The 18957-nt window shown below is 31.3% G+C and overlaps 1 protein-coding gene across 1 annotated transcript in view; it reads right to left on the bottom strand.

Moving 5' to 3' along the window:
• LOC118203144 (voltage-dependent calcium channel type A subunit alpha-1-like) overlaps positions 1-18957 on the bottom strand; it is a 381721-nt gene that overhangs the window by 139161 nt on the left and 223603 nt on the right. Inside the window, exon 30 of the mRNA XM_035375404.2 lies at positions 12090-12173. Coding sequence (XP_035231295.1) covers positions 12090-12173 — 84 coding nt within the window. The remainder of the gene's footprint in view (positions 1-12089; positions 12174-18957) is intronic.

Below are 18957 nucleotides of genomic sequence, written 5' to 3'. Positions count from 1 at the left end.
TCAATGATGGGAATAAACTCTTGATTTCTAAAAAATTAATGAAAAATAAAATCTTTATTGATTTTTAAATAAATTCCTTTAAGTTTCAGAATTAAAAATAGCACTTTGAACATGAAATCATCCAGAACTCTGCATTAGTAAGTTCTCTCCACCTGAGAAATTTTCATTTTTAAATACAGCTGTTATATAGGGGGGGGGGAAACTGCACAGTGTATAATTTCGTCGGCTGCACCTTATATATAAAAATATTCACCAGAGAGAAGTGATATTACAATAATGACATAAAAATAATGTATTTTAAATTATTTATTTGATTAATGGAATTTAAAATAATATAGGAAGTGGCATAAATTAAATATTGTCTCAATACTATTAGTAGATTTATGAAATTAAAATCATTAATTGCTTTACCTAAATTATTTTGCTGTTTATGCGTGTTTCTAAAGAGGAATGTCATTCATGGACTACAATTATAATTAGTTCACATTTTTCTAGAAATATCAATGCAAAAGAATTGAAATTACAATACACGATGCAAATGCAATTATACAAAACAAATTAAATTATATCAAATTTCTGATGTGTCAGACAGAAATTAAAATTCTTTTGAAAGTGAAACAGTAAAACTGCATAGTGTTTAAGCAAAAGTGAAAGCATTCAATGATTTTTTTTAAAATTACTTCTATAAAGATTGCACTTTTTTTTATTGCAGCCATTATGCTCAGCATTCTATTTTCAAGTCATGCATACTAGGCTAAGATAGTGGCAATTTAAGCAAAATGCTAGTAGTAATTGATGACTTGCCAACATGAAAAACTGCCATGTTCTTACCTTTAGCTTAATCGGTGAGTAAGATGATTTGGGTTTCATTTCTTAAAGAATAACATTTAAAGCAGCAAATATTAAAGCCCTTTCATGGTCTAAGCACACTGAGCATTTTGCAATTAAGCAACATTTCACAAATACAGGATCATCCTAGAATTTAGTATCAAATATTTCACACTGCACTTATGTAAAATATGAGGAAACAAACATTTCATTCCTCCCCATTTTGATTACTCAGATAATCAAAACTTGAAGTTCATTATTTGAAAATTTCTACTGATTTTTCATTTTATTTAAACTGAAAGAAATTTTGGAAATAAATTCAGAAATTTCACAATTTATTGAAAAAGATATTTTTCGATTTTTGAAATTAGAAAAGAAATTTTTGATATTATAAATGAAATAATTGCTCAAATTTTAATACATATTAGACTAAAATTTCAGGATAAGCTGTCTATTAGAAATTAAACACAACATATATAATTTCTTACACATATTATTTTTAATTTCTAATTGTCAAATATGTACAGTTATTTTAGCCTAATATGTAAGAATTACCTCCTGACCATATTCAGAATTACCATTAAGGAAATTCCCACATCCAGAAATTAATTCTTTAATTGATGATAATCAAATGTATATAAAAGAAAATTAAAGAATTATGATGAATATCTCATTTAAATTTATGGCTGATTGTACGTGTAACCAAATTTTAGATAATGTGAAGGAATTCATTAAAAATTAGAGAAATAAGAGATTGGCGTAAAGCAAAATAATAAGTTACAGCTGCATTTAGATACCAAAAACAGAAAAGCCACAATATACCAAAATATACAAAAAAAAAAAAAAAAAAAGTTTAGATAGTAATGGACTTAAGATGACCAAATTAAATCTACATTAAACAATTTTCCACAAATCTCAGCATACTATCTTAAAGCTTCATAATTCATTAAAAAAATTGCTCTTCGTGTACTAAAGTGAAAAAAAAAAAAAAAAAAAATAGAAACTCCATTTTTTAAATATAACATAAATTGAAAAATAGATAAAAATAAATATTATTTTTATACATTTGAGCAGGAATTTACTCCATTACATTACAACGTGCTCATGTTTCATTTCTACTGCTTTCTTTGTTTTCTGTTTTTAATCAAGATGCTTTATGTGCATGACACAATCGGATAAGCCCTTTGCAAAAATATTTGTGCAAGCAAAATTTTAGAGATTAAATTAAAGTCTAACATATTTGTGCAGAGTGAATAAAAATGTAATAAAATAGCCATAAATTTAATAAAGGAATTTTTGATGATTTTGCTGTTATAGAAAGTTTGAAATCATGAAAATTCACAAGAAGTATGACAAATCATAATAAAGTATAAAAACTGTGAGAAGGCAGCATAACCAGATACAGGCATACTCAAAATATGCTTCATTATTTACAAAAATACTGCATATATTTATAAAAATTATTAGGCGGGTGTATTTAAAGTGCATCACTTTTATTTTTATTTATTACTGAATTGAAAACTGCAAATAAAACTGCCCAGATATGCTAACATTTAAACAATTCCTGTTTCATAAATTTAATTTAAATCATAAAAATTAAGTTGATTGGAATTAAAAATTTCATTTTAGGATATTTTTATAATTATATATTTTGAATATCTTTGTGATCGAGAAATAACGACTGAGATGCATTTTAACCTAGACTAAGGGTGAATGCAATATAAAAACTTTCCTTATTCATATTTTTTATAATCTGGAAACCTTTTTGAATATTTCTTTAATGGTAATAAGTGATAATAATAGTATTAAAAAGCTATGCTTCAATCTCAACCATTAATGAATTAAATATGTCAACCTGATTATGGTTCTTCTCACATGGTACCTACAGCCAGCATTGGGTTCATGTACGCTGCTGGCCACCCAAATTGCAGCACCAAGTAAGACAAGAGATATCACAACAAAATTTATTTAGTAGATAACATGTTGACCATGTATCAAATGATGACATTTATAGACTTCTGTGAAGTGTGGTTCCTTCCAGAATCAGTAGCCAGAGTAGCCGCCCATTGTTGGAGATCACCGCTGCCACACGCCTCGGCATTCATTCAAAGAGACTGGATGTGTTCTTGGGGTAGAGCAGACCAAGCAGTTTCCACACGTTGCCAAAGTTGATCTGGTGTGGCAGCTTCGGATGTAATCTGGGTCAATCGTTCAGCAGCAACCATGGATCACATGTTTCCTACCGGCGAAAGATCCGGAGAGCGAGGCGGCCAGAGAAGCAATTCAATCTGGCGATTGACGAAGAACCCTTGGACAATGCGTGCCACGTGTGGTCGAGCATTATCCTGTTGAAATATGGCTGTGGGCAAGGCCGGAAGTTAAGGAAGAACAACTAGCTCCAACACCTCGGAGATGTAGCGCTGGTTGTTTAAAGTACCGGCAATGCGTATGCCCCAGACCATAATACCAAGACCAGTATGGCGGTGCATAACGTAGCTGTTCAACATCCTCTCTCCACGGTGTCTCCAGACTCGAATCCGACCATCGTGGTGTTGCAGACAGAAGCGTGACTCGTCCATAAAGACAATTTCATTCCATTCTGCCGTCTACATCCTTCTTTCATCGGACGTCTGTGGTTCTCCGTCAAGGGTAGACGAAGCAATGGACGTCTTGCGGACAGACCATTCTGCTGTAAACGGCGTCGAATGGTACGCGCAGACACTGGATGATGCGTTACAGACTGAATGTGCTGTGCTATGGTTCGTGATGTGACTGAGCGATCCGTCACTGCCATGCGCACAATGTTCCCTGTCATCACGTGAAGTGATGCACTGAGGTGGATGCGATCGAACGCGTCGGTCCGTTGTACCCTCCTGCATTCAAAGGTCACATATCCGCATTACAGTTCTTTGGTTTCGTCCAACACGACTACCGATTTCCCTGAAAGATAATCTACACTTTCGGCAGGCCACTATCCTTCCTCTTTCGAACTCGAAAACTTGATCAAACGATAATCGCTGTTTACTACGAGGCATAATTGATCGTTTTTTTTTGGAAAAAAGCACAAGAAAAACAAAATTGCCTTAAATAGCGCTCTGAAGTGGCGCCACAGACGCGCGTGATGTGCGTCTGCACTGAAATTCTAACCATTTACATATCTCACCGCCGCTAATGCATGGTGTAAATTTCATGTTATTTGCATGCTTCCTTCAGGGTGTTGCATTTACGGTAGCCAGCAGTGTATTATCAAATGATCAAATAATCGCCAGAAGTTTATGCATATTACATGTGTTCATTTGTTTAGCAATTCATGTGTTGTCTGGTTCATTAGCATGAAAATTTTATCGCTAACTCTTTTATGCATACATGTCGGTTTATTTGATGAAGAAACATTTTTTTTAATTATTATTTTAGATCATGGATCTATGGCTATAAGTAAGGTCTGTATAAAAATTGTATGTACTTTATAAGTTAAGAATAATATTTGCAAATTTAAGATTTCAAAAAATAATTTACACTTTTACATTTCACTTGACAGAAATAACTGCTAAAATTGAAATAGGAAACCACTTTTCGACTCTAGAGACATAAATTTAATTAAACAAAGAATATACAGAAATATTTGTCCTAATGTTCTTCTGACAGATGATGGAAGCATGTTTAACTCTTTTTACTCTGAAAAAAGTTACTAGATGAAAAGAGATTTCTGTTTTCATATATATGTGCAGTAGATATACTTTCAAAATAAAAAGCAGTTTTAACAGCTATCTTCAGGTTTGCAAATTCTGTAATTCAAAATTCTATTTGACACAAATGAAGCTATAAAGCAAACATAATGGGAGGAAAAAAACCACTGAACGTGCTAAATGTTTTTCAAGTAATGAATACGTTGAACTTTAAATCATAAGATTATGACTTAGAACAGTCTTGTCATGTCGATGAATTTATAATATTTAAAGACACTAAAATTTAAAGATATGAACAAAATCTTTCGAAGAAAGAAGTATGTAAAATTTTACTACAAATTAAACTGACAAGTTAACATTTGCCATTTGCAGCTAAGTTTGATGAAAGGGAAAACACATTTACAGCTTTAATAAAATGAAATAGTACTAACTATTATTGTACTTATAGCAGTTGTATTTTGGAATTACCAATAGAGAAATACTATTTTTTATAGGTACCTGCTTATATTACAATATCAGCTTTATGTCTTGATTTCCAAAGCCAGAAGTATCTATAGTTTTGCTTCCTATACATTATACACATTCCTTTTCCCACCCTCAAAAATGGGGGAAAAAAAAGGTAATTCACAGAGATTACATTAATTTTTGGCATTTGTAAAAAACAGGATAGTTAAAAAAAAGGGCGTGAAATTTTTATATTTAAAAATGAAAAATGTATTAAAAATAAAATACAAATATAGTTAACTTGATAAAAATTAAGAATAACGATTAGAATTCACATTGCATAGCAAAAATATTTCAGCATGCATTAAAAGTAATTGCATAGAGAAAATTTTAACTTTTGGTTGAATTAACTCCAAACATATTTTTATCTATTTAATTCAGAAAGAAATTATCTTTACAATATATTTCTTACGTTTTTATATCACAAAATTATTAAAACATTGTTTTTAGGAAGAATGTTAATTCACTAAATTTATGAAATACTTTTGATTTTAATTTAAAACACATCTAATGTTAGGCATTATTTCATATTATTTGATTAAAGAATTAATTAAATAAAGTACTGTAAGAAACACGATGCAAAATCTTAAGTTTATTGAACATAGTTAAGTTTATTGAACAATAGTTAAGTTTATTGAACAATACAATAGTTAAGTTTATTGAATATAGTTAAGTTTATTGAACAATAGTTAAGTTTATTGAACAATAGTTAAGTTTATTGAACATACCTAAGTTTATTGAACATACCTAAGTTTATTGAACATACTTAAGTTTATTGAACATTAAATTCCTTTTACAACTTGTAATATTAGTCATTTACATTTTAGACAAGACTGAGATAAGATTCTGGTTTAAAAAATCAGTAAGAGAACTATTTACCTAGATTAGGGCCATCTGTGTAAGTATGCAGCTATTCATTATTTGGATAACATTCTTCAATATTTCCATCGCTAAGGAAAATAAAATTTGACTGCAGTTCGATTTCAGAATCGGCTGAAAAAATTTAACTCGCAAAGCAATACCTCAGATTTCAGAAGGCAGGAAATGGGTCAAAATTTAGTTTATAAGTCAATTTATCCGTCAAAGTGGTGTCCGCCGAAAACATCGCAGACGAAAGCGTCACGGAGGAAACAACGCAAGGCGAAAACGTAGTCGAACAAAACATAGTGGGAGAAAAGAAATTAAGAAGAAAACATCCAGTTCTAGAACATTCTGGTACAATGTTCTAGAACTGGATGTTCAATCAGTCGAAATGACTCCACTCAAAGAATAATAATACAGGTGGCCCCTCCCGGGCTTAAAGGAAATCCTTCACTTGGGCTTTAACTTAAGATAGAAAATAGGAAACTAAGTAAATTCTAACTAACTAAAACTTGGGCAAAGCTATACAGAAATAACTAACCGAGTCGGCCCGTAATTAAACCTCACCGGCGAATACGAACAGGCACGTAAGACTACGATAGTAGGCAGAACATACTCTACTGAGAACTTCTGAACTCTTCTACTTCTTCTGTGACTGAAATTCCCATTAAATACTGGTTCTACCTCATTTAGATAAAACACTGAAAATTCATTCAGGCAGGGAGTTGTAGGTGATAAACAAGAATATAATGTAAAGGGTTTCAAAAGTCAAAATAACTATTAGAAAATTAAAATAATCCCCTAGAACTCATATCAGTTAACTACGTAAGTTTAAAATTCCATTAATTGTTATAAGTTGGTTTAATTTTCGACTCATTTTCAGTTTTTGAATGTTAAGTTTTCCTTTTACTTTTTCAGGAAAAATCTATTATTTAATTCAAAAATACATCTGCGATGTTATCGTTGTGCGATGATTTGTAGGTTTTTTTTTTTTTTTTTTTTTTTTTTTTACTACGATATTTTCGATGACGGTGTTTTTAAACTGCGAAACGTTTGAATCGCTTCACTTTCGAAGACGATGTTTTGTACTACGATGTTTTAGAACTACGATGTTTTCTACTTGTTTTCTTTTCACCCTCGACGACCTTTTCGTCTTGCGTTGTTATCTCCGCGACGTTTTTGTTTGCGATGTTTTTGCCTGTAACCCTCAAAGCAGAACAAATCCTGCAAAGTTTTAAGCTTTCGTGATTAGCAATTTATCATAAAGCTCTTCGGGAAGGTCAGTAGACAAACAAGCCTTTCCCAACGCTGACGTCACTTACTGACAAACACTTACAAAAGTACAAGAAAGAAGCCGCAAAGGAAGTATGGTTGCTTTTGAGCAAATTAGGAGTCAAGTCATGTTAAATCTTGTACCGTATATAAACTTGCTCTTAGCATTTGAGGAATTCAGAGAATTTTATCAAAAAGCTTCAGGGTTTTTATCAAAAAGCTTTTAAAATTTGGATGCTGTGAGTTACACACAAGTGCCAAATATAATGTAGTAGAACATTTATTGGTACAACGTCAGTGACAAGGCGAAAGGTCTGATTTTGTTGACGTACCAGCTTGTTCTTCTGATTCATATAGAGACAATTATTAATGGAACGCAGTAATACTTTGTAACCCGTTTATAAGCATTTTGTAAGTTATAAGTACGGCAAAAGTGGTACATATCCCCCAACGGACTCCTGCTACTTATTCAATTACATTTAAATGATAACTTACTCTTAGTTTCAGTTGTTCCATCTGGGAATTCCATGGCAACTTTCTGTCTAAGACGGCTCTCAAATATTTAATATAAGTTTTGCATTGAGGTACAGAAGTATTATTGTATAAAACCTGAAGATCGAGAGGATGCGACACACAATGAGAAAATCATGGAAGCGATCTTTCAAACATTCTCTTTCATGTTATTGAACGGTACTAAGTACTCAGCGTCTTCCTGTCCTCATGTTAGGGTGTCTCATAATTTCATCTGAACACCACTTTTTGTGGTGGAGGACATATCTCTAAATCATCAGCAAATATGAATACATTTACATCCTAATCATAATGGTCGGATTAAGATCTTTAGACACCTTAAAACCAGTGTAGCCGCGCGTCGAAAGAAACATTTCTCAGAACCACCATTTCCACAAAACCTATGTAGCTAGGTTGTTATCTTCACTCAGTAAACAGACATGAACGCCAAACAGGAATCAGTTATCGCTCAGATTGTCGTAAGAGACGCTTGGTTTTAAATTCCGTGTTGTACCGTTCGCTTTACTCTTTTACTCGCTCTTTTTAACATTTTAAACTTGTTCGTTGTTATGGAAGATAATAGAAAGGTGGTGTAATTAAGTTTTTCACTTTAATATCGATACGGGCGATTCTGAAAACTAAACAGAAGAAAGTCCAAAGAGGTTTATTTATTTATTTAATTATGGCATAGACCTCCACGGCTATCTGCCTGTTCTCTGAGGGCTCTTGAATAAATCATACAGAGAGATTAGTGATAGTCATTAAAGTTGTTCATGAATCACGTACCTATTACGTAAATGAGAATTAAAAGAGAATTATGTGATTATATTTAATACTGTAGCTCTTTAGTATCAGGGTTCCATACTAATTTATGCATTATTTACTTTAAGAACAGAATAACGTCCGTTTAACAGATAAAAACTCTGGTTACAGCAATCGATTACATCAGTAACAGCCAAATTCTGCTGGAACTGATGTCCCGGCTACCTAACCGGAAGAAAAATATTCTGTTTCTTATAAATATAAGGAAAATATAAATAAATGGATAAATTTAACTATAAGTATTTTTACTAAGCCTAAAAAAATTACTCTAAGCTAAATTAAATTGCTGCGAAACCGATGGCCGGTAAGGAAATTTTACTAACTACAAAGTGAGTGGTAGGTATAAAAAGGTTGACTACCCCTGGAATAAGATGTATATTAATGTATGTATATACAAATGTTTTACATCATGCATAATAATAAATTCATAAATTTGAAATAGTGTGTAGGATTTACAATAAAAATATAGTTTCTAATGCATTTGCAATTAAAAAAGTATTTCATTAATAACATAAAATAATAGTATACAAATTTAATGAGCATTCTCATCATAAGCAATGCTTTCCTTTTTGATGCAACTCTGATGTTGTTTACTATGTCGATGATTATGCAATAAACAATTTAAATGATAAGTAATTGGTAAAAATTAAAGTCGCGCATATATAAACGGATTTTTAAAAATTATCCACCTTAAATTTAATTTAAAAAATTATGTTATATAACAATGATAATATTTCTACGCAGTACGCTGTAACACTTTTCCAGACACTAGGAGTAGTACAACTTAAATTTTTTTTTTTTGCATATTTGTACGAATGTTTATCTTGCAACTATGCCAGGACTGAGAAATAAATTTAGCAAAAATGCCATCACTCGCATTAAACTTTTTCTAATAGTTAATATTAGAAATCAGTTTAAAAAAGAAAATTAAAAAGTACATACTGGATTGCCATCCATATATCCTGCAATTTGCTTTAGTTCTCTATATGTTCTTCTTTACATATTTTGTCATTTGTCACAATCTGGTGAATAAAACGAAGTGAACACCTCAACAACATTCTCATCAAAATTCAGGAAAGAATTTTTTTAAATATGTAAGTTTCCTCCAGAGTGTCACATCACGATAGAGCAGTTTCTTAATGAAGTAATAAGTCTTTCTATTATTTTTTCCTAAAATAAATCTTGGAAATAAAATCAATAAAAGGGGCTTGTTTGGCAATTAAAATCTCCTTCTTTAAAACTGATGCGCAATGTCTCTTTCCCATAGCAGTTTTAGGATCTCTTATCCTTTATTTCGGAATCTATTTCGCTCTCTCTTTGGTACTTCTAATTTAGGACTTCAGAAACATTTGTATTGCCTCAATTTACCACGTGGAATAAATCGTTTCGCTGCTTGCAATAAAATATTGTTGCATTAACAGACATGTCTGTCAGAGATTTCACTAATATTAAAGCCAGAGAGATCCAGACTTTTTTTATTTATCCCGGAAGGATGACCAGTATGCTCTTTGAAAACTCCATGAAATTCTATCGTTCTGAAAAGAAAATTCTATTAGATTTTCAACTACAATTAAAACTGCACGTTGGTCAATATCCAAGTCATCAATCACTTTTCTTTCCGATGAGTCCATCATGTCAGTAGAAACTATAAGTAAATCAGGGTTTGTTTCCCTACTATTGTATTGTAATGAATAAATGAATATGATCGTCAGTTGAAAATAAGTTCTAAACTGGATGTATATATAAACTTCTCGACAAATTCTCCAGCGGCTTCTGTGCTAAGTAATCCCACCTTTATGATCGCGTATTAAAAATCTCTGATAATACTCGTTTTCTTCGTATGTCCAAGCCATCAAGATTTCATTTATTCAGAGATGGATTATACGCTGCTGATAGTTGACAGTATTTTTTATCCTTTCAAATATTTGCCTTTACAATCTCAATCTTTTCTATCTTAGCTTTATAATGTTCAAGACAAAACTGTAATTTATGACAAAACTGTAATTTATAACAGCCCCGTAAGTTTCTGTTTGAGTTTGCTTATTTCTCTTTCTTATTTCTATCATAATAAAAGGCTTATGTAATAAATCTTCCTGAAGTGCATCCTTCCAAAATTAATTCTTGTCACATGGTTCTTGTCACATGCAGTAGGATGATACATATGCTTACATAACAGCAAAAATGAAAAATGAAATCTTTCATATAATAACCATAAAATCCAAACTTCATTAAACAATAAGACGTGAACGATAATTAGTAATAAGACGACACTATTATTGTGAATTACCTTTAGTAAGAATTAAATTTGCTTCACTATTCTTATTCTAACATCACTCACATAATCTTGTTCTCAAACCTACCTTTATACCTAAACCACTAAATCAAACGAAGACGTAATTTGCTATTTCTCCTTTATTTACTGCAAACTCTAATGCTATGAAAGTGTGAAAGACATTACAGTTATTGAAAACTAGGTGGTACTTTTGCAGTTATTTAGGTACGCATATTTGCTTCAATAATACTAAGCCAAAAATAAATTAATGTTCTGACTAACGATGACTATTTCTCCTCAGACTAAAATTTTTGTCATACATATTTCACTCACATGTATATATATATTTCATTTTTTAAAAATAGAAATAACAAAACTAAATTAATATCTCTTTCTCACGGCGAACATGCGAAGAAAAGAAAAGAAAAATGCCTTTCCTTCACCTACAAAGGGAAAAACGCTTCATAAAAAATATCTTAATTGATCCTTAATTAATGAAGAATGAAGAAACCTAAGACTGTATTCCTGTTAATAGTAATTCATGTATTCTTGTTCTTTTTCGAAGGCTTTGAACTTTTCACAGCCTTTTATGGTTAAAAATTTTAACCAAAATTAAGATTTTATTTAATTTATACAGATTTGTGTAATTTTTATTGCTTTTTGCTATTTGACATGTTTTTGCATGGCATCGGGGCAGCCGCACCTTTGATAGCTCTTGTTACTATTTATTATTATTATCTAAAGGAAACAGTTATTTTAATATAAGTTTATTTATATATTAGCTAATACTGAGATCAGAAATATGACCGGTTAATTTGATTAGCTTTCGTTATTGCTCTATGAAGACGCTAGCCAACAAAAATTAGTTTCCATCTTAGGTATTCATTTTGCAAAGACATTTAGTTTCCTATTTTACAATTTTTCATCTTTTAAGTTTTTCACTATGAAGGATCAATTAAGTTATTCTTTGCAAAAAAATTTTTTTTCTTTTCTTTATATGTCAACTGAAGAAATTTTTTTTCTTTTATTTACTCTCCAAAAGGAGAAAGCATTAATTTACAAGATTCGTTCTTCTTATTTCAGAGAAATGTTACCTGATTTACATTCATTGCAGAAGCTACCAGCATGCCTTTAATGAAATTTTTTTTAATTCACCTTCTCTCTCCAGTAGTAACACATATATATATATTGTATATAAATTTTAAACAAGTAACTCAGTTTTTAGTGTTTTCATTATAATGAAAAGCTGTTTTGTTTTGATTTCCTCTGGACACTTTAAAAAATATTAAATTTTAAATTAGTCCATTAATAATGGAATTCGAAAATTTTCTTACCCCTAGTTCCACAACCAGGACATCAATTACGCTTCCGACAACAGTGATGAAGTCAAAAGTATTCCACGGGTCTCTAAAGAAATTCTTTGAAAACAAACTAAAGATTATTAAAAGGCAAAAACTATTGAAATATACTGAAATATAACATATTTTGTATTTATTAAAAGAAAAAAAAGTTAATTATTTTTAAAAATGAATCTCAAATTGAATTAAATGTAACAATCAATTAAAAACAAAACAAAAAATAAAATGATTTTTAAGCACATTAAGTTCTTTTTTCAAATTAATAATTTAATTGAAAAGTATTAAATTCTCAATATTATGTAGGGCCGGCGCCAGAGCCGATGCAACTGCTTCATTAAAGCTGAAGTATTTTCACGTAATCGAAACTGAATGAAATATAAAGCGAGAACACATGGTATTTAAGAAATAGCAAGTAAACAACATATATTCATTAGTTTGGGAGTAAACAAAATCAGTTTAATGTTATGTCAAGTTATCCAAAACAGCAACATACATAAAAGACTATTAATCTGTTATATAACTTCTGTTGTCTAGAAACAATTTTAATAAACATGTAAGATGTCTCCTTTTCCAGAAATTATGCATTTTCTGTAATCGTTTCTAACATTTTCATGCATTATAGGAATCCTAGCACCAATGCTGTTTTACTGTTCGAACATAAAAGTTTTTTTTTTCGGGGGGGGGTCAAAATTTTTAGATTTTATGAATTATACTAGGCGGCAAAGGTCTAGCATCGGCCCTAATAATAAATACAAAGTATCAAAAGATTTAAAAATCAGTGGCAGATTCTGCTGCACGTGTAAAGTGATCATAACTCGCCTTTCCAATGTTGAGGTTAACAAAAATGCATCGCATAAAACAAAAAGAAATATGTTTGAAATGAAGTTTGAGAAAATATTAACATTATCTCTTTTCCAATACAAAAATTTTAATATTTAAAAATATAAAATAATTTTAATTATAAACCTTAAAAATACATAGGTTAAGACAACACCAAAATTAAAAAAAAATATTAGTGGAAATTATTTTACAGATAGGATGTATATGTTATACATAAAAAGATGATCAAAGATTAACCACATTACTTAAAATCACTGAAAAAATTTTATTGCTGCATACTCTAATACACAATATTTTAACCATGTTTAAATAAAAGTACATGAAATAATTCTACGTAATTATGTATAAAAACATAAAATTATTTATATAAAACTTTTACATATTTCTAAGTATTCATCAAATATAAATCAATACTTTTTATTTATTCAAGAATGATTAAATACTGAACATGTTTACACATGTTAACTAAAATGAACATGCTGATTACCGACTAGAATAAAATGTTAATGTATAAAAAGGGAATGTTTTGTAAACTCAGTCCCTCTCCCCCCAAAATAAAGTAGCCAAAAGAAGCACACATATTACTGACTAAAATAAAAACATTAATTATCAATGCATAAAAACACACAGTCACACAGTTTTGTACACACAGTCAGCGCGACTATCTTCAAAATTTTAATACCAAATGGCTGGAAATTCAAGTATTAAGTTGTAGAGATTTATATTTATTTTAACTAATAATTTAAAGTTTTATTTGAAACTTTCCTATAAGCCTTCAATCCCCTAATGCCAGTGCCAGAATAGTTAAATGTTGTAGTGCGCGTAAATGGAAATTTTCTATGTCGAAGGAAGTAGTTAAAAGCCGAGTTTCGGTAGGGGAAAGAGAGAGTTAGACTCTAGCTGCGGTCTCTGCCGTAGGTACGTCTGCTCATTGCTGGTTCAAGGGGCTTAATTTGCACTGCTTTGCTGCCACTAGCTTAGAAGGGGGTTGAAGTTCGCGATCTCGCTGAGCCCTGTAGGTTAGTTTAGCACTTGTTAAACATTTCAACTTTTAATTTTCAATTATCTGACTTTCAGCTACCACCCAAGTAGAGGCGAAGTTTGTTAGCGTCGAGTTGACGCATTGTAAATTTTAAAGAGTTAATAAAGGGTTTGAACCCTTCTTCTGTGTAGTTTCCTGCTACCCCTGTATCCAGATAGAAGTTAACTCACCTGTACTCTACATTGGCACCCGAATTAATAAGAACCCAAAAGAAAATGGCCAACGAAGAAGTATCTCCACAAGGCTCAGAAGTGGCAGTCCGATGATGCACTCCCCGTTAGATGGATTTGGCTTCCTAATACAGACGATGAGGGCGGCAATTAAACCAGCAGATGGCAAGAACTCCCTAACCTCCTTTTTGGAAGCCCTCGAGATGCACTTCCAATTGTATCCGGTACCGGAAAGGCAGAAAGTAGTTATTGCTTCGAGTGCCCTCCGAGGACAGGCGGAAGCTTGGTGGAAATGAATTGGGAAATTCCTACTTGGCGAAGTTGTATCACTCACCTATATCTTCGACAATTTTAAAGGGGCACTCCTAAAAGCGTTCCCGATAGTTGAAGATCGTGCCAAGCTTCAAGCCAAATTATATAGCTTCTACCATCGGAGGATTGAAGAACTAACCGAATTTATTCTACGAAAAGTCAAGCTAGTGAATATGCTATACGGTAGAAAACACGACAGTGAAATCATCGAAATCATACTGCCAAGATTATTATCCTCCGTACAGGACCTCGTGGAACTCCGAAATCCTCAAACGCTGCAAGAATTATTCGAGTTAGCCGGAAAGTTTCAGAATCGGCGGATAGCAGAAGAATCAAGATTTCCAACCCAGAGATTTAATCAGCAGTTTACCAGACAGCCAGCCGCGGAAAGAATTAAGTACAGAGGAAAACAGTTTTCAGCTAAGCCGCCATCGAGCAAAAAAGATATGGATGAAGCCAAAACTCACCAGCGTACCCAGAATACATCATGAGTAAAAACACCTTTAAACGAATAGGGGGGGCTGATAATTTGAGGGTTCAGACTCCTTGGGCATCGAAAAATCCCTCTAAAATGTATTTAAATACTGTGGTCGTGAAAAATTCTCAATTACATGTAATACAGGTCCTTTTAAATAATATTCCCGTGGAAGCACTCGTGAATACCGGTGCAGAGGGGAACTTCTTAAATCAAAATTTTTATTATAAATATTTTAGAAAAGTAAAATTATTTAAAAATAACATGACGGAAATACTAGCCGCTCAAGGAAAAGTGTGCGAATGTATCGGGAAACTTTCGCTTAATGTGTAACTTAAGGACGAAAACCTTAAAATCCTATTTTACGTAGTGAAATACTTGCAGAACAAAGTCATTCTGGGAACTCAATTCTCTAGGGCCGCAAATGCAAGAATTGATTTTTCAACTAATTCAATTACGTTGGATATGGAGCTAAGGGTGGTGGAAGCTGCTGAAAAAATTTCAGAAATCGACCTCCAGGCATTTAAAGCAAGATGAAAGAGCCAAGCTGTAAGAAATTGTAAGTAAATTTTCTTCATTATTTTCTGATAAGCCTGGAAACACACAGATAGTAACTCATTCTACTGAATTAAAATCTACAGAACCTTGTAAAGCTAAACCTTACAGGTACGACAACACTGTAAAAAAAAACCTCGAAGTTTACAGACAAAAGTCTTGTATAGTTACAGAAATGCGAACAATTACGAAGGAAATACCTGTAACGAACACAGAACCAAACGAAACTGTAAACTCTACAGGAATTTTTCAAGAAGTTTTGCTTGGATTTTGTCCGTAGCGTGTGATCACGTGGCTTAAAACGGCTGAGAGAGAAGAACCAATCAGGAAGAAGGTGGAAAAACAGCGTCTTAGCGGGAGAGTTCAACGATAGTCGCCATGTTAGCCATTATTTTTGCTATGGTCGAGGTAAGTTCGAAATAGTGTTTGACGTGTATTTTACTAATTTTATGTAATGTATTTGTTATGTTCTTTACACTATCTATAATTAAATTCTTTTAATGTTTAGCTTATAATTCTAATGCTCCTAAATAAACCTGTGTTGAATTATTGTTAGAGTTCAAATCACAGAGCTTGTGTTCCATTTAGTAAAATAACAACTTTTATTCGTTACATCTGCAGGTGTCTGCAGTTAAACTGCTCATATTTATAAACAGGAACAAATTTGTTAATATGCTAGTTTAAAAACAAATAAGCTTAATATTAATGTTCTATCTATAGTCTAATAATTTCTCATGTTAAATATTTATGTATCTTTTAAAACATATCGCGTTAGAATATTCATATTTTTCATTTTGTTGACAGATGTAACATTATTATTCCATACATGTTATCATTAATCCCAGCGTGAACTGCTTTAGAATATTTTTCAGAACATTATTACACTATGTATGTTATTATTAATCTCAACAAAAAAGAAAAAATAAATATAATATATTTAAAAAATTCGACAAAATAACTTAACATACATTAAAAATGGAATATCATTTCATTAATACATGCGATAAGTTCGCCTTAAAAGATTATATAGTCGTATAGCAATTACATATTTGTAAAAGTAATCAATGTATATTATTTTTTGTGTTAAAGATAGTTTTAATCCAGGACAGTCTTTACCAACTTATAAAGCATCTATTAAGTTACATTATAACCAACATTTACAAAAGGCAATCGAAATGCCGTGACTTTGGCATATTTTTAACTATGATGTAACATACTAGGAACATAAAGAAAAAAAATTCTATTTTTTCCTTTATGCTTGTTGAAAAGTAAAATATTAATAAAATGGTACAACATTCATTCTAGTACTTACAATGTAAATTTACATATAAATTTACTATAAATTTTGGTGCAAAGTTCATTATAAAATGCATTTGCTAATATTTAATAGTTATAGCATTCAATATCAAATCATGGAAATATTAGTAATGATACGTCAGTTGCATATATTAATTTCAATACTCAGCTCAATGCCAAATTTCTTCTATATCTGAGATAACATGTATTTTTTTGAGAATAATTCTTTTGTGTCATCTTTTCATTTAAAAATCTCTTTGAGATATATTTTAATGTGAATTATTTTCAAAATTATCCTCATTAGAATGAATGTTGTTCTCTTTATTATGTTTGAAACTGCCGTTACGCTAAAAAATATATTCAGAAAACTATTTATTGCTGAATGTTTAAAATAAGTTCTACTGCTCCTTTTTGACAAAGAGTATCCATTTGAATTGCAGTTGGTTTTAATTAATCGTTGGTTGTATTTTTAAGAACTACTTGATAAAATTCAACAAATTAGTTCAATCTAGAAAAACCTACAATTTTTATTCCAATTCTGTCATGTGTATATATTTCAAGAATGAAAAAGAATTACAAATTCACTATCCAACAATACTGAGTAATATGTTGTTGATATAGCCAAACTTAAAATGACCCATTTTAAAACCAGATTAAATAAATCATCGCGTATTTTCGGTCATCGAATTTCTTTGGCGTTAAAAGTGTCATAGATTTAGTAAATCCAAGGGTCAAGGTAAGCTCAAATATTTTTTTTCATAGTTCATATTTGCTAAGTTATAAATTTTGCTGATGCAAAAGTTATGTAACTTATGCAAACATATGCTTAGAGTATTTGAACTAGTGTTGAAAAATCACTGGAATTTAAAATGTAATTGACAGTATGCCTTAAAGCTTGTTTTGGTAAAAGCATATTTATGGGTGCCCCTTGGCAAAATTTGGCGATTTTTGGCAGTACATGGATACCGAGTTTGTGCAATTCTTTGACCATGTTATTTTGGCTTGTGTAGCGACGATTTGTGTGCCAAAAACCGCCGCTACACGAAGACAAGAGATTGCAGATACTCGGTATCCATGTACACATCGACCTATTTTCACTTAAAAAAAATCTGTGAATTGTACAAACTTGGCATCGCGCACTCCCTTGACTTTATCCATGTACACATCGACCTATTTTTACTTAAGAAAACATCAGAGAATTGCACAAACTTGCGCTCCCTTGATAATACAGGGAGCACCCTTCAATATACTCTAACTGCTGTTTTTCATAAATTAAAACATTTTAGGCATTTAAGATATCTTCCTGTAAGTTACAACTAAATAAATGACTCTTAAAGAGTAGAAGGAGTTATACACTTTTTAAATAACAGTGTCAGAAAAATATACTTTTTAAAATATGTAAACCATTGTTTGAAGTATAGAAAAACCTTCCTTAGCAACTATACCTCTTTAAGTGACTATGTCAAGTATTCTGGTGATACAAACATTGATATTAATTATCACTGAGAATCATGCTTTGTGAAGTAACCACCTCCATTAAATATCAAAATTGTACAAAATTATGGAAGGTTATAGAGTGGTTTTACTGTATACTTAAAGTATATCATATCACTGTTAGATATTGATGATGTAAAAGATATTATCTAATCATAAATATTTCAAGCATTAAATAGCTTTTTTTTAATGTTGATCATCAAGCTTAAAGCATACGGCTGAAATTACCAGTATTAACCATAATTTAATTATTCTCCTGTTTCAGCGTTTCTCAAACTTTTTTCGAATAGAGATTATGTGAATTATCATAATTTGTGAATCACCTTGCTGCTGTTCCCTCCGAAAGCAATTTTTTTAGCATATATTACTACTAGTACACTTATATTTTTAATATATAATTAAAATCCGTTATATTTCATAATTAAGTCCATTGAAGAAAAGTTATATTTCTAATATTTCAAGATTATTAATGAGAAGGATGATTTGTAATTCTTGCATGGCTCTTCTATATTTGGATATATGATGGTAACACCACAGTCTTAGTGGATATATGATAGTATATTTGGATATATGGTGGTAAGTACCACAGTTATAGTGCTTTAAACCCATCTTTTACTGCTAAGACTGAGTGGGAAGTCTGTAAGTAGGGTAACCAATAAT

This window comes from Stegodyphus dumicola, chromosome 12 (genome assembly GCF_044657685.1).
Source record: "Stegodyphus dumicola isolate Sdum_Otavi_A_Nest chromosome 12, ASM4465768v1".
Taxonomy (NCBI): Eukaryota; Metazoa; Arthropoda; class Arachnida; order Araneae; family Eresidae; genus Stegodyphus; species Stegodyphus dumicola.
The sequence above is the reverse complement of the archived record's forward strand: the minus strand, read 5'-3'. Positions and strand labels throughout refer to the sequence as shown.